At 33.4% G+C, this 17,107-nt stretch overlaps 1 protein-coding gene across 1 annotated transcript in view; it reads right to left on the minus strand.

The window, feature by feature from the left end:
- The window catches only part of LOC145259588 (collagen alpha-6(VI) chain-like), a 95,599-nt gene that overhangs the window by 49,187 nt on the left and 29,305 nt on the right, over positions 1–17,107 (minus strand). The window contains exon 7 of the mRNA XM_080117242.1: positions 5,419–5,553. Coding sequence (XP_079973368.1) covers positions 5,419–5,553 — 135 coding nt within the window. The remainder of the gene's footprint in view (positions 1–5,418; positions 5,554–17,107) is intronic.

Genomic DNA, 17,107 nt, shown 5'->3' on the forward strand with positions numbered 1-17,107 from the left:
TTCCTTGTTATACCTCAAACTAAACGGAACTTCCACGAAAAATATTTATTTCTTCCTTGTTATACCTCAAACTAAACGGAACTTCCACGAAAAATATTTATTTCTTCCTTGTTATACCTCAAACTAAACGGAACTTCCACGAAAAATATTTATTTCTTCCTTGTTATACCTCAAACTAAACGGAACTTCCACGAAAAATATTTATTTCTTCCTTGTTATACCTCAAACTAAACGGAACCTCCACGAAAAATATTTATTTCTTCCTTGTTATACCTCAAACTAAACGGAACCTCCACGAAAAATATTTATTTCTTCCTTGTTATACCTCAAACTAAACGGAACCTCCACGAAAAATATTTATTTCTTCCTTGTTATACCTCAAACTAAACGGAACCTCCACGATAAATATTTATTTCTTCCTTGTTATACCTCAAACTAAACGGAACCTCCACGAAAAATATTTATTTCTTCCTTGTTATACCTCAAACTAAACGGAACCTCCACGAAAAATATTTATTTCTTCCTTGTTATACCTCAAACTAAACGGAACCTCCACGAAAAATATTTATTTCTTCCTTGTTATACCTCAAACTAAACGGAACCTCCACGAAAAATATTTATTTCTTCCTTGTTATACCTCAAACTAAACGGAACCTCCACGAAAAATATTTATTTCTTCCTTGTTATACCTCAAACTAAACGGAACCTCCACGAAAAATATTTATTTCTTCCTTGTTATACCTCAAACTAAACGGAACCTCCACGAAAAATATTTATTTCTTCCTTGTTATACCTCAAACTAAACGGAACCTCCACGAAAAATATTTATTTCTTCCTTGTTATACCTCAAACTAAACGGAACCTCCACGAAAGATATTTATTTCTTCCTTGTTATACCTCAAACTAAACGGAACCTCCACGAAAGATATTTATTTCTTCCTTGTTATACCTCAAACTAAACGGAACTTCCACGAAAAATGTTTATTTCTTCCTTGTTATACCTCAAACTAAACGGAACCTCCACGAAAAATATTTATTTCTTCCTTGTTATACCTCAAACTAAACGGAACCTCCACGAAAAATATTTATTTCTTCCTTGTTATACCTCAAACTAAACGGAACCTCCACGAAAAATATTTATTTCTTCCTTGTTATACCTCAAACTAAACGGAACCTCCACGAAAAATATTTATTTCTTCCTTGTTATACCTCAAACTAAACGGAACCTCCACGAAAAATATTTATTTCTTCCTTGTTATACCTCAAACTTAACGGAACCTCCACGAAAAATATTTATTTCTTCCTTGTTATACCTCAAACTAAACGGAACCTCCACGAAAAATATTTATTTCTTCCTTGTTATACCTCAAACTAAACGGAACCTCCACGAAAAATATTTATTTCTTCCTTGTTATACCTCAAACTAAACGGAACCTCCACGAAAAATATTTATTTCTTCCTTGTTATACCTCAAACTAAACGGAACCTCCACGAAAAATATTTATTTCTTCCTTGTTATACCTCAAACTAAACGGAACCTCCACGAAAAATATTTATTTCTTCCTTGTTATACCTAAAACTAAACGGAACCTCCACGAAAAATATTTATTTCTTCCTTGTTATACCTCAAACTAAACGGAACCTCCACGAAAAATATTTATTTCTTCCTTGTTATACCTCAAACTAAACGGAACCTCCACGAAAAATATTTATTTCTTCCTTGTTATACCTCAAACTAAACGGAACCTCCACGAAAAATATTTATTTCTTCCTTGTTATACCTCAAACTAAACGGAACTTCCACGAAAAATATTTATTTCTTCCTTGTTATACCTCAAACTAAACGGAACTTCCACGAAAAATATTTATTTCTTCCTTGTTATACCTCAAACTAAACGGAACTTCCACGAAAAATATTTATTTCTTCCTTGTTATACCTCAAACTAAACGGAACTTCCACGAAAAATATTTATTTCTTCCTTGTTATACCTCAAACTAAACGGAACTTCCACGAAAAATATTTATTTCTTCCTTGTTATACCTCAAACTAAACGGAACCTCCACGAAAAATATTTATTTCTTCCTTGTTATACCTCAAACTAAACGGAACCTCCACGAAAAATATTTATTTCTTCCTTGTTATACCTCAAACTAAACGGAACCTCCACGAAAAATATTTATTTCTTCCTTGTTATACCTCAAACTAAACGGAACCTCCACGAAAAATATTTATTTCTTCCTTGTTATACCTCAAACTAAACGGAACCTCCACGAAAAATATTTATTTCTTCCTTGTTATACCTCAAACTAAACGGAACCTCCACGATAAATATTTATTTCTTCCTTGTTATACCTCAAACTAAACGGAACCTCCACGAAAAATATTTATTTCTTCCTTGTTATACCTCAAACTAAACGGAACCTCCACGAAAAATATTTATTTCTTCCTTGTTATACCTCAAACTAAACGGAACCTCCACGAAAAATATTTATTTCTTCCTTGTTATACCTCAAACTAAACGGAACCTCCACGAAAAATATTTATTTCTTCCTTGTTATACCTCAAACTAAACGGAACCTCCACGAAAAATATTTATTTCTTCCTTGTTATACCTCAAACTAAACGGAACCTCCACGAAAAATATTAATTTCTTCCTTGTTATACCTCAAACTAAACGGAACCTCCACGAAAAATATTTATTTCTTCCTTGTTATACCTCAAACTAAACGGAACCTCCACGAAAAATATTTATTTCTTCCTTGTTATACCTCAAACTAAACGGAACCTCCACGAAAAATATTTATTTCTTCCTTGTTATACCTCAAACTAAACGGAACCTCCACGAAAAATATTTATTTCTTCCTTGTTATACCTCAAACTAAACGGAACCTCCACGAAAAATATTTATTTCTTCCTTGTTATACCTCAAACTAAACGGAACCTCCACGAAAGATATTTATTTCTTCCTTGTTATACCTCAAACTAAACGGAACCTCCACGAAAGATATTTATTTCTTCCTTGTTATACCTCAAACTAAACGGAACCTCCACGAAAGATATTTATTTCTTCCTTGTTATACCTCAAACTAAACGGAACTTCCACGAAAAATATTTATTTCTTCCTTGTTATACCTCAAACTAAACGGAACCTCCACGAAAAATATTTATTTCTTCCTTGTTATACCTCAAACTAAACGGAACCTCCACGAAAAATATTTATTTCTTCCTTGTTATACCTCAAACTAAACGGAACCTCCACGAAAAATATTTATTTCTTCCTTGTTATACCTCAAACTAAACGGAACTTCCACGAAAAATATTTATTTCTTCCTTGTTATACCTCAAACTAAACGGAACCTCCACGAAAAATATTTATTTCTTCCTTGTTATACCTCAAACTAAACGGAACCTCCACGAAAAATATTTATTTCTTCCTTGTTATACCTCAAACTAAACGGAACTTCCACGAAAAATATTTATTTCTTCCTTGTTATACCTCAAACTAAACGGAACTTCCACGAAAAATATTTATTTCTTCCTTGTTATACCTCAAACTAAACGGAACTTCCACGAAAAATATTTATTTCTTCCTTGTTATACCTCAAACTAAACGGAACTTCCACGAAAAATATTTATTTCTTCCTTGTTATACCTCAAACTAAACGGAACTTCCACGAAAAATATTTATTTCTTCCTTGTTATACCTCAAACTAAACGGAACCTCCACGAAAAATATTTATTTCTTCCTTGTTATACCTCAAACTAAACGGAACCTCCACGAAAAATATTTATTTCTTCCTTGTTATACCTCAAACTAAACGGAACCTCCACGAAAAATATTTATTTCTTCCTTGTTATACCTCAAACTAAACGGAACCTCCACGAAAAATATTTATTTCTTCCTTGTTATACCTCAAACTAAACGGAACCTCCACGAAAAATATTTATTTCTTCCTTGTTATACCTCAAACTAAACGGAACCTCCACTAAAAATATTTATTTCTTCCTTGTTATACCTCAAACTAAACGGAACCTCCACGAAAAATATTTATTTCTTCCTTGTTATACCTCAAACTAAACGGAACCTCCACGAAAAATATTTATTTCTTCCTTGTTATACCTCAAACTAAACGGAACCTCCACGAAAGATATTTATTTCTTCCTTGTTATACCTCAAACTAAACGGAACCTCCACGAAAGATATTTATTTCTTCCTTGTTATACCTCAAACTAAACGGAACCTCCACGAAAGATATTTATTTCTTCCTTGTTATACCTCAAACTAAACGGAACTTCCACGAAAGATATTTATTTCTTCCTTGTTATACCTCAAACTAAACGGAACCTCCACGAAAGATATTTATTTCTTCCTTGTTATACCTCAAACTAAACGGAACCTCCACGAAAGATATTTATTTCTTCCTTGTTATACCTCAAACTAAACGGAACTTCCACGAAAGATATTTATTTCTTCCTTGTTATACCTCAAACTAAACGGAACTTCCACGAAAGATATTTATTTCTTCCTTGTTATACCTCAAACTAAACGGAACTTCCACGAAAGATATTTATTTCTTCCTTGTTATACCTCAAACTAAACGGAACTTCCACGAAAGATATTTATTTCTTCCTTGTTATACCTCAAACTAAACGGAACTTCCACGAAAGATATTTATTTCTTCCTTGTTATACCTCAAACTAAACGGAACTTCCACGAAAAATATTTATTTCTTCCTTGTTATACCTCAAACTAAACGGAACTTCCACGAAAAATATTTATTTCTTCCTATTTATACCTCAAACTAAACGGAACTTCCACGAAAAATATTTATTTCTTCCTTGTTATACCTCAAACTAAACGGAACTTCCACGAAAAATATTTATTTCCAAGAACTACCCGTGAGTGTGAAATACAATTAAACAGGACTGCTTCTTAACTGACTACAACATGGTCGTTTTCAAGTCTAATGTAAACAAATTCTTGCTGAGCCTTCCTCATAAATAATCAAATTCTGCCCAATTATTAACAATCACCAAGGCGTTTGTCTCAGCATCCACCTGACACAAACCATTAACACTTGTCCTCAAATGGCCTTTAGGTCTTGACGAGTGGTGACTCATTTGCACATAAAAACATGGTTATTAGACTTAATTTTAAAAGTTTAATGTTATACAAATTAATGTAAAAAATTATTCTTGCTTTATGATCATATGTTTGTTTTTATTGGCTTTTGAAATCAGGGCACACTTCCTGTCCCACCCTGGTTTGCTCCTGGGGCATCAAAATTATGTGACACTCTGTAGATAAAAGAAAGCCTTCCTTCGTGAATGAAGTTCTACGGAAGTTGGCATGTGTTTTTTAAACTTGTGAGATTGTGTTACCATGCGATGTAGGCGTAGGTACTTTGGGTACTCACCCAGCTGGCATGGCTGAACGATGAGTATGGGGGTGTAGAGAAGGATGAGGAGGAAGAAGAAGAAGTTATCATAGCAAATATGCACACTGGAATTGAGGAAGAGAAAACGCAATTTGTAGGTTTAACAAATCGATACTGCGAAGATTAATAAAAATAAAAAATTTTTAAAAAGACATCTTTTATTTAAACTTTTAAAATCAACTTTTATTTTTTTTTATTTTTAAAGTCAGGCACAAGAATAAATATACACACACAAACGGTCAATTTTTTTATTCTTTCAACTCCCTCTTCTCTCTCTCTCTCTCTCTCTCTCTCTCTCTCTCATATATATATATATATATATATATATATATATATATATATATATATATATAGTAAGTTATAAAATATATATGGCGATTAAGCTACATTGAATATTCCGCGTTTCATCCACTCTAGGACTCATCAGGCTTAATATTCAGTGTAGCTTAATCGCCATATATATTAATATTCAGTGTAGCTTAATCGCCATATATATTTTATAACTTACTAACTAGCTCTACCTACGTATTGAGCACTTTTAAAGTAAATACTTAAAGTTTACACATAAATTTATACTTTCGTATATATTAATTTTATGTCAGTAAATTAAGTAGTTATATATATATATATATATATATATATATATATATATATATATATATATATATATATATATATATATATACAGAGAGAGAGAGAGAGAGAGAGAGAGAGAGAGAGAGAAAGAGAGAGAGAGGGGGAGACACACACAGTGTGTCCCAAAAGAAGCTGATGGATTTGAAATTTAAATTCAACAACTCTACAATAAATATCGACTCTTTGATGGTGTAATTACTCATGATGACTTTAGGATTAATTTGGATGCCGTGAAACCTTTTTCCACTAGTTTGATGTTTTTATTGTTCTGTCTTATATTTTATCAATTCAGCAATGATCAAACTTTTGACGGTACAAAAACTTATATAGCATTTTAAAAATAATACACGAAAAACCCCTAGGGGTCCTTTAGCTAACAAACTCATCAGGAGATAATCGTTGGCATAACACAGAAATACGAAATAACGAATAAATTTATTGATATATATATATATATATATATATATATATATATATATATATATATATATATATATATAGCCATGTTATATATCATTTTGAAGCGCGTTCTTCGCTCTATTGAGTCGAGTTATTCATTACCGTTCTCAATCTCCCCAATCATTTTTTTGCAGGCTTTTCGACAGCACGGACATAATTCAAATCCGCACGATTTTCTTGTTCCAGTTCAAACAAGGCCGAAAAGCTGGCGGGACAGCTCGTGATATCAATGATGCGTTTGGCCCAGGAACCACTAATAAACATGTGGCATAACGGTGGTTCAAGAAATTTCGCAATGGTGACGAGAGCCTCGAAGATGAAGGCGGTCGCGGTCGGCCAACTGCGGTTGATAACGAACATTTGAAAACCTTAATTGAAGCTGATCCTCGCAAAAGCACACAAGAAGTTGCTATTGAACTCGAGGTCGACCACTCAACAGTCGTTCGCCATTTAAAGCAAATAGATAAGTCAAAAAAGTTGGATAAATGGGTACCGCATGAATTGAACGATAATAAAAAAAAAAAACGTCGTTTTGAGGGGTCTTCCTTCTGCACAACAAAAATTACATATCTCGAGCGGATTGTGACGTATGATGAGAAATGGATCCTCTACGACAACCGGTGACGTTCAGTAAGAAACTCCACAACATTTCCCGACGCCGAAATTGCACCAAAACAAAAGGTTATGGTGACTGTATGGTGGTCTGTGGCCGGTCTCATCCATCACAGCTTCTTGAATCCGAGCAAAACGATTACGACAGAAAAGTACTGCCGACAAATTGATAAAATGCACCAGAAGCTCCAATGAATGTGCCCGAGATTGGTCAAGATGAATGAACCAATTCTCCTCCATGACAACGCTCGTCCATATGTTGCTCAACTGACCCTGCAGAAGCTGAACGAGACTCTGCCTTATCCGCCATATTCACCGGACCTTTCGCCCACCGATTATCTCTTTTTCGAGCATCTCGACAACTTCCTGCGCGAAAACTGTTTCAAAAGCCGAAATAATGCCGACTCGGCCTTCAATGACTTAATCGCTTCCAGAACTCCGGATTTCTATGCTAATGGGATAAATAAACTTGTTTCTTGTTGGCAAAAATGTGTTGATTCTAATGCTTTTATTTCGATTAATAAAGTTTATTATGGAAAAACTTATAGTCTTTTGACATGAAAAGTAAAAAACGACATTATTTTTGCACCAACCTAATAAACTTCAGTGTATAAAGATTATTTATATATATATATATAGGCCAAAGACCCTATATATATATATATATATATATATATATATATATATATATATATGTATATATATATATATATTCCATACTTCCAGAGAATATATATATATATATATATATATATATATATATATATATATATATATATTCCATACTTCCAGAGAATATATATATATATATATATATATATATATATTCTCTGGAAGATAACTTGAATGCTACTCGAGGAAAATGAATGCTTATTGGAAAGAACTTGAGTACATACTAGACACTATTCTCGAGTGTTTAAGGCCTCTTTGTAGGTTTGTCAGGCCAACCAGGCATGAGTATACTTTGCTCTACAATTAAACTCTGATTAAATATTTAAAATTGCATAGTATTCGTGGCCGAAATACGATCTCCTTGGTCTAGCTAACCAACATTGGCTGTTACGAGGAATGGTGCAATTTCTCCAAATGATGTTAACTCAAGTTATAGTACGAAGCTGGCTGCTCCAGTGCTCCACCAGACTAAATGAATTCTTGTCCTGGAATCCAGTAACTCCAGCAGACCCAAAGAAAGATGTATCATAACATGTTTAAATAGTCAATTGGAGAGACGAAAATTATGTCCTCAACTTCTTAACTAACTCCGTGTTTGAGAGTTAAATGAGAACTTTAATGGAATATTCAAATACTATGTTTCTCATACAGAGATCAAGTGTTAGCCACTAGGAAGTGGCCCCCTGAATTGTTGTACACTTCGACTGAAGTAAAATGAAACAATACATGTTGATGAATACGGCATAATCATGTTGACGCACCGCGCACCGGTTCTCGATAGATCACCAAAGTCGAGCAACGACTCGTTGAAAAAATTTTTGTTAAAATAACTTGTTAAAAAAAAATCTAAAAGTTTAGGAAAATTATCTCCCTTACATTGTCACCCTAAAGTAAAAAAAAAAAAAGTACGTACTACTCATGATAAAACGACATTATATTTAACTTCCTCATTGAAAAAAAAAAAAAAATTTTTTTAATAATTTTAAATAAATAAAATAGCAAACATTTCTTTGGCTCGGTCAAAGGGAGATAACTACTGTAATGTCATTTTAAATTTAAATAAAATGGTGGAGTTTTTTTTTTTTTGTGCGTCGAAACAAGGTTTAGCAAAGGCTCAGTCCATCTACCTGTTTGTCACGTTTAATTTTCTAATGATTCTTTTTTACATCGCTAAACGTTCAGATTTAATAAATGCATCTATTTTTTCCAAAATTTTGCCGAAACATCTTTGTTAGGAAATCTATTTGTTGGCTGGCGCTATTTTAAAATTTGTCATTGTTCTGAGGGAGACAACTGTCTTTTACTAAGAGATGCGTTCATTTTTACAGTTTATAATTTAGGACGCTAATCATGCTGACAATAAGTTATTACTAGCGGTTTACAAAAAACATACTTTTATGTTTTTTTCCGTTCTTTTTTTTTTTAGAAGTGGGTATTTATTATAGAACTTGTATAGTTTTTAACAGGTGCTTCTGCTGTTTAATTAACCGTTTTTTTTTTTCGTAAGTAACGCGCCAACATTAATCGAGCAGTAGAACTGTTTAATATTTTACAAAAATTTTGTTTACAATGGGGGAGGGGCGGTGGGGTTTGTTGTGGCAGCCGTGGCAGTATCTGTTAAAAACTATACAATTCCTATAAATAAATAGCCCCCCCCCCCAATGTAATCAGAATTCTTGTGAAATATTAACCGGACCGACCTTCTGCTCGGTTAATGTCGGCGCGCTACTTATGGAAAAAACGCCAAACGGGCGCTGTTTTACAATTGTTCACAGTACAAAGGAAGACAACTAAGAGATTCGTTCATTTTTTTTTTTTTTTTTTTTTTTCATCTCAGAATTTAGGACTCTCGATGCAGCGATATTTTTTATTTAGTCAAAACATTAAAAAAAAAAAAAAAAAGAAAAAGAAAGAAAGCTGCGACAATTTTTTTTTTAATAAAACAAAGTTGATAACATTAATAATACAAAACGTCGTCTTTACGCAACTATTAAGAGAAAACCAACGACATTTTCATTAGGTGAAAACATTAAAAAAAAGATTTTTTAAAAAGAAGCTGCGGCAACTTCTTTTATTTTTTAAGTTAAAAGTAAATGTTATGGTAAAAAATTTTTTTACAAAATTTAGTCTTTAACCTTTAAAAATACAAAGAATGAAACTTTTAAAGCTGCGGCGACTTTTTTTTTTTACTATAACAAAGTTTAGCTAATAATGAAGACAATGAAAGGAAGTCTCATTTTAACATTTTATAAACAACTTTATTTGCTATTTTCGTTAGTAGCTTTAATAGAAGAGTACAAGAGAGCAAGGTGTTAGTAAAAGAGTTCATTGTTCGTACGCGCATGTGTATTTATTGTAACCATTAAGAGTTCGTTGATAGAGAGAAAAGTGTTCCATGTATTTAAAGATAAAATTAATATATCGCCGGCGTGTTTATAGGTAGTAACCGTTGGTATGAAGGAAACCGTTAAAAGAGAAAGAAGGGGCAAAGTCCTCAGTGCGTTTACGTGTTGTCGTGCGTGAGTGTGTGTTGTATTCATGTATGTTCTTTAACTATATTCATAGGTAGAGATTGCCTTCAACCGCCTTCACAGTCGTCTTTGGTCCCGGCTTGAGAACGAAGGTCAGGATCTATCGAGCTCTCGTCCGCACCATCCTCCTGTATGGTTGTGAAACGTGGCCTATGCGGATCGCTGATCAGCGTAAACTTAAAGTGTTTGATCATCAGTGCCTACGCCGCATCCTTCGGGTTCACTGGCAGCAATTTGTCACCAACACTGATGTCCGCGTGCGCTGCAAGACGTCCTCTGTGCCCCAAACCATCCGCTTGAGGAGACTACGTTGGTTTAGCCATGCCCTTCGTCGACAGCCGACCGATTTCATCTGCCAAGCCATTGACCCGCCTCCACTACAGAGCTGGAAGAAGCGACGCAGAGGACAGCTGAAGACCTGGATTAGGACGGTGAAGGAAGACTCTGAGCTGATTCTGGGCCCTCAACTCTACGGAATACGACGCTGGAATCAGGAATGGCTCTCGCTAATGGCTACTGCGGCATCGGATCGCTGGATGGTGGTCAACCTAAATTCGAGATGCAGCTAACTCAATGGGTGGAGCCGGCTCAACCGTTCGGCAGTAATAGCCGAAACAAACAAACAAAACAATGTTCTTTAGCGTGATAAGGAATGTTCGTTTGGGTACTGCACGTGGAAACAAATGGGAGCTTGTTTGCTGTTGGGCAGACCAGCAAGAAAGAGGGTTAATGGTTTCAGGTTTCGCGTTTTATATACTCTGTCACGTTATAGAGAGCTGGCTTGTGATTGGACAAGCCAGGAGAAAATGAATTTCAAATCTCGAAGTTGTGAGATGTAGTGTCTGCCTGTTAGTAGCAGATGTCGGCTGCTACAAAAGCTTATAATACTAATAACACCACTAGTTTTTAAAATTACAAAAAATGAAAATGCGGCGATAGTTGTAGAGAAATTGTAAACGCAGATTTAAAAGTTTCAGCCTTGTTTTATTAAAGTTTCATTCTTTGTATTTTATTAAGGTTAAAGACTAATTTTTTAAAAACCTTCCCATAACATTTGATCCATAGATTTTTTAATATTCCATTACAGTTTTCTGAGATGCATAAATAGTAGAGTATTCTATTGAGTTGGTAAAAAAAAGTTAGGAATATTAATTTTACTTTCATTTATTGATAAGTATTGATAAGTGTATGGTGTAATCACGTTGACACACCCGTTCCCGCTGGATCACCGAAGTTAATACGCTTTACCGTATCGATTTATCGTTCTTGTTCCGTGAAAATAAACGTTGCAAACCTGTAAATTTTTCCTTATAGTGCATATCACCAAGTAAACTATGGCTAATTCTTCCTCCATCTTCAAACACAGAATCATTAGGCTGGAAAAATTTTCAATGCTTAAAATGTAAAAAAAAAAAAAAACAAAAAAAAAAAAAAAACAATCAAGACGATAAAACTTTATTAGAAAGTTTCAAGGAACATCAACTGCCAATTTCATTACGCTTTTATTTAAAATATAATCTTTTTATCGGTCGGCTTACGCTTGAAAAAGCATTTTTGGCATCGATAAATGTGCAGATCGAATGGACGCATTTAAAAAAAAAAAAAATTGATCCGCATTTTATACATAATTCACTAGTTCCTTTTGCGTCGTAATCTTGCTTCAAGGGAGATAACTGTTGAGGATGAAGCTAAACTACGGCTGTAATCTAGAAGTCTAGAAAATGACCATGCTCTTGCTGTGGTGTCATGTTACCGCTCCTTTGTTTATATTTGAACGGAACAATCACGAATACGCCTACTGGCAAAGACAGGCATGCCACTGATACGTTAGGAGTGTCAGAAAACGCCATTAAAAATGCGTGATAAAAAATTGAATAATTTGACTTCCTATCTTTCGAAGCTTATAACTACTTGAAAAATGTATTTCAAACCCTAATTTTTTTAAATTAAAGGAGCAAAGACCAAATTTTAAAAAATAACAGATTTAATAGCAAATTATGCAATATTTGTTTTTTTTTTTCTAGATTTAAAGAAAATCAACGAATTTTAACTTACTTCGATAAAATATATGTATATATACATTCCCAAAAATCACTTACCTATTAAAATGCTAATCAATGGGTATTTCCATTCTTCATTGTTAAGAATTTATCCATATTTATATTCCATGTCCTTTTTAAATAAAATACTTTTTAAAGCAAGGATTCCAAAAAACGCGACATCGGATGTTTTTCATAGTTGAAATAAAGGGAGACAAATGTCTGCTTTTCTTCCAGTTGAATTCTCCGGTGGCTATAAGTGTCAAAATTAATGTCTCTTTCTACTGCATGCTGTAAACAAAAGTTAGTAAACATGGCCCACCATAGGTAAAAAATAATCCCATTTAACTTATCAGTTTTTGCTGATAAAAAAAAAACAGTCGACCGATTTTTTATTTTTTATTTTTTTTCTTAAAGAAATACATGAGTTTTTGATTTAATATATTTTATTTCTTCTTCATGAAGTGAATTTTTTAATATCTAAAAAAAAAACATTGAATGAAATAAAAAAAATTGTAATTATACGGAATTTTATGGACAATATAACAAGGCTTCCGTTGAAAAAACAAAAAATTCAACGTGTTTTTTTTAAAGGTTTTAAACTTTGGACGTTACAGATAAATTTGCAAATAGCTGTTCTTTTTTGTTTTGAATTATCTTATTTTATAAATCTTTAATTTGTGATATATAAATTTGAGGTAAGAAAATTAATTTTTTTCATTTTAATAGACATTTCAAAATGGGGGTTGATTTAAAAAAAAACACGCTTGTCTAGAATATTATATTCATTTTATTGGAAAGAGCATAAAATTTCACATTGAACCTGAAAATATTGTAAAAATTGAGCCAATAGAAAAAGTTTGATCAATTTTAAAATTTTAAAAATTGAAAAAAAAAAAAAATTCGTAAAATTCAATTGATTTCATTACGTAAACAAAATGGCTGCATGAAGGCTCGCAGTCACTTTGTAAACACTGTTATTTTTTAAATAAAAAATAATATTTCTATTATTTTTAAAACAACTTTAATAGTTAATTTTGGAAGTATATTCCATAAAGAAAATAAACAACCCTCTTTAAAAAGAGAAATTACGAGTTTTTTAATATTTTATTCGCAGTTTTGTGTTAGGGGTGTCAAAAATTCCCAAAATATTCTGATACACTTATTGATACGTCACGACCATAAAAAAGAGAAGAAAGTCCTTCCTCTTGGTTGAAAAGCCCTTCGAACCCCATAGAAACAATGAGAATGTGATGATCAATAGTTGCGACGAGGTGCCTTTAATAAGTTTCCAGACTTTTTCGTTTAGGCATTTAAAATTCTCATAAACTCTTGAAAATTCAGCATGTTATTGCTACACTTCTTATGGAATCACTGGTTAATTTTTATGATTTCAAGTTCAAATGAACAGCTACGGCAAGAATTAGATTAGACTATTTTAAAGCATCTGGTGAATTTCAGAGATTCAATTTGAACGTGAGGACACTTTAGAAGAACGATATGCAATAAAATTCTGTTTTAAACTTGAAAAAAAAAATGCCAGAGAAACGTATAGAATGCTTCAGACTGCTTTTGGACCATCTTACATGAATCGAGCATCAGATTTTGATTGGTATAAACGATTCAAGAAAGGTAGGAAGTCTGTGAGGGATTATGAGAGGTGTGGGAGGAGTAAGAACACCAGGGTTGATTGGCCAAATAAAGAATTTCATGGATAAGGACCGCTGTGTGTTTATAGAGACAATAAGTGCACAGTTTGATGTCAGTGTGGGAACTGTACACACAATTATTCGTGAGGAACTGAAGATGCGGAAGATTTGAGCGAAGTTTGTCTCAAGGGTGTTCAGAGAAGATCAGAAAGAAGAACGTTGTCATGACAACTGGGAGATGGTGAAACTGATCAATTCTGATCCCGCAGTCTAGACCTTGCTGCTTGTGACTTGGTTATTCGAGGACTCCCACGGGGCCTTCCAGGAATTGTTGGAACGGCACAACAAGTGCATTGCAGCCGGAGGGGATTACTTCGAGGGGGACTAGCGTTTCATGTGTGTACTATAAATAAAAGTGCACACACGAAAAAAGTCTAGGGATTTATTTAAGGCACCTCGTATGTCCAAATGATGTCAAACATTAATTAAAAAATGAAAACGATCCGACCATCTGTGGGGGTTAATAACTTCTGTACACCAGAGAATGGCTATAGAATGACACTGTCCTGTTGGTATAGGAATCTCGATTTTTTTAATCCTCCTTTATTTATTAAGAAGCACTGTATGTTGGTTAAAGAATACTCAACTATCTGAGAATATGAATTGGGGTGATTAAACGGGGCTTTGGTCAGATGAGATCCCAAAACTAATGCAAACAATGGGAGAATGTGTAGTAGAGGACCATGGCCTTTCGACTATCGAATCAGAACAGCTTAGAAGATCTCGTAGAGTAACGATATTGCAAATAATTGTGTAAAAAAACGTCCAATTGATGTATAGCCACTTAATTCTACGACACGAAGACAAGAAGTTAAGAAAAAAAAACACTTAAAAATGGTTCCAATACTTAAAAGCTACGCTGATCGATAGAATTTTAAATTTTATTTCGTTTGGTAACAGTTTCTTGGAATTTTTTTTTTTTTTTTTTTGACAATTGCCTGATTTCGTGAGGTCTGCATTCGCGCCTGACATCCATAAACAACAAAGATCACTTTTTCATGGTATAATCTCATATTTACGGATTCAAGCGACTGCTTGTTTTTTGGAAGATGTCCTCAATAAACAATGTAATTCAATCTGAAGACATCGACAAAAATGTACGTCGACACATAAAAATATACGAAAATTTATTATTTTCATTGAAATATTTAGGATTTAACGGTTGAAAGACCCGACGAATGCAAAATTGATTTTAACAAACATTTTTATTTATTAAAATACAATTGAATTTTTTTTTTTTTTTTCATAATAAAATATTCTTCTTCAGGAAATACAGACTGCTGCTGATGATGATGCAGTTGTTGTTGTTGTTGTTGTTGTTGTTGTTGTTGTTGTTTTTCTTCTTTGTCGTCGTCGTCGTCGTTGTCGTCAAGGATGGAATACTGTTGCCATATCTGGGCAGGAGCTGCTAAAAACAGCCTATCCTGCCTTGACAGAGTACAAAATAGACTTCGTGGCTTAGTGGGGTATGCCCTTTTCTCTACCCTGCAACCTCTCTCCCACAGAAGAGTCGTTGCGAGCCTATCCTTGTGTTATCGTTATTTCCATGGCAGGTGCTCGTCTGAACTCCAATCTCTGGTCCCCCCTCACCAATCTTTCACGAAAAACACCCGTCTAGCTGAATCCACTGTGAAAAATTTCCCCCACTCTATATCTGTGCCTAAATCAAAACGTGGATTCCATGAACAAAGCTTTTTTCTTAGAACTGCACGCCTGTGGAACTCTGTTCCGTCTGCCTGCTTTCCACCGGACTACAACTTGGATGTCTTCAAGTCCAACGTTAACAAATTCCTAATGAACCGCCCCCCTTAAGTAAACACTTCATCAAATCTTCACACTAACGTAATGTACTTGCAATAACCCTTATCCCTGAGTGGCTTCCGGGCCTTCATAAGTGGTGATCACTGTGTAAAAAAAAAAAAAAAAAAAAAAAAAAACGGAAAGAAAAAAGGAATACCTAAAATTATTTAAAAAAAAAAGTGCGTTTTGCAAACTTCAAGAATTAAATGGAATTATCTGCCCTGGCGCTCCCTCTTCGTAGCTAAATTTGCCAAGATGTCTACGTCACGCGGGATCTCATTAAAATTTGATTTTTTCTATAAAAATAAAGCTACTTGATCAAATGAAGCGGTTTTTTCTTTTATGAGAACTTCATACTATAACGGGCACGTTTTAATATCTTTGCTAAACTGCATAAGCACCTTATTTTATTTTAACTTTGAGACAATAGAAAATAGAAATTAGAATTAGGTACGGGCAATAATAGCGAAAAAAGATAGGGGAACATAATTTTGAAAGCCGGTTTATCATAATTTTTTGTGGGTTTTCGACTACTTTTTGATTCTATTTGAAAGATTAAGGACTAAAGTTGATTTCCAAACGGAAAAAAATATTTGTACACGTGAAAAAAAAGTTATAATGAAAAATGTTTTCACGGCGACATTCGGAAGCTGGCAAATTCAGTTAAATTTTGAAGTGCAATAAATTCATTGTAAAAATCCTTTGAAAGATAAATATTAGTTTTCTGTGTATATCTCAAAGATAATTAGTAATTTAATGCCTTAAGATATCGAATTAAATTTGAAAAAAAATTATTTGTACACAAAATAGTTTGCTTAGTCCCCAAAAGCGAGAGATTCTAGCTTCGCTTAAGCAAAAGACAAGCAAAGTCGTCTACGTGTGGATTCTACAGAAGCCAAAAATATAGGTAGTTGGAGGGAGGTAGGGAGTGCTAGTTTTCTTTTTTGCTTCACCCGTGCATCCGTACATTCCTATCGTGAACGTTTGTCTAATTTTTACCATTTTTAATTAAATTATTTTTATGTATTTCTGCTTTTAAATTAAAGATATATATATATATATATATATATATATATATATATATATATATATATATATATATATATATATATATATATACTCGGGTTTTTTTTATTATATTCAAAAGTAATGGACTAATGAATTCAACGAGGTTGTTAGATAGTGCTCAATAAAAAGAGCTGATAATACT

Source organism: Euprymna scolopes, chromosome 35 (genome assembly GCF_053919585.1).
Source record: "Euprymna scolopes isolate OS-2025 chromosome 35, ASM5391958v1, whole genome shotgun sequence".
Classification (NCBI taxonomy): Eukaryota; Metazoa; Mollusca; class Cephalopoda; order Sepiida; family Sepiolidae; genus Euprymna; species Euprymna scolopes.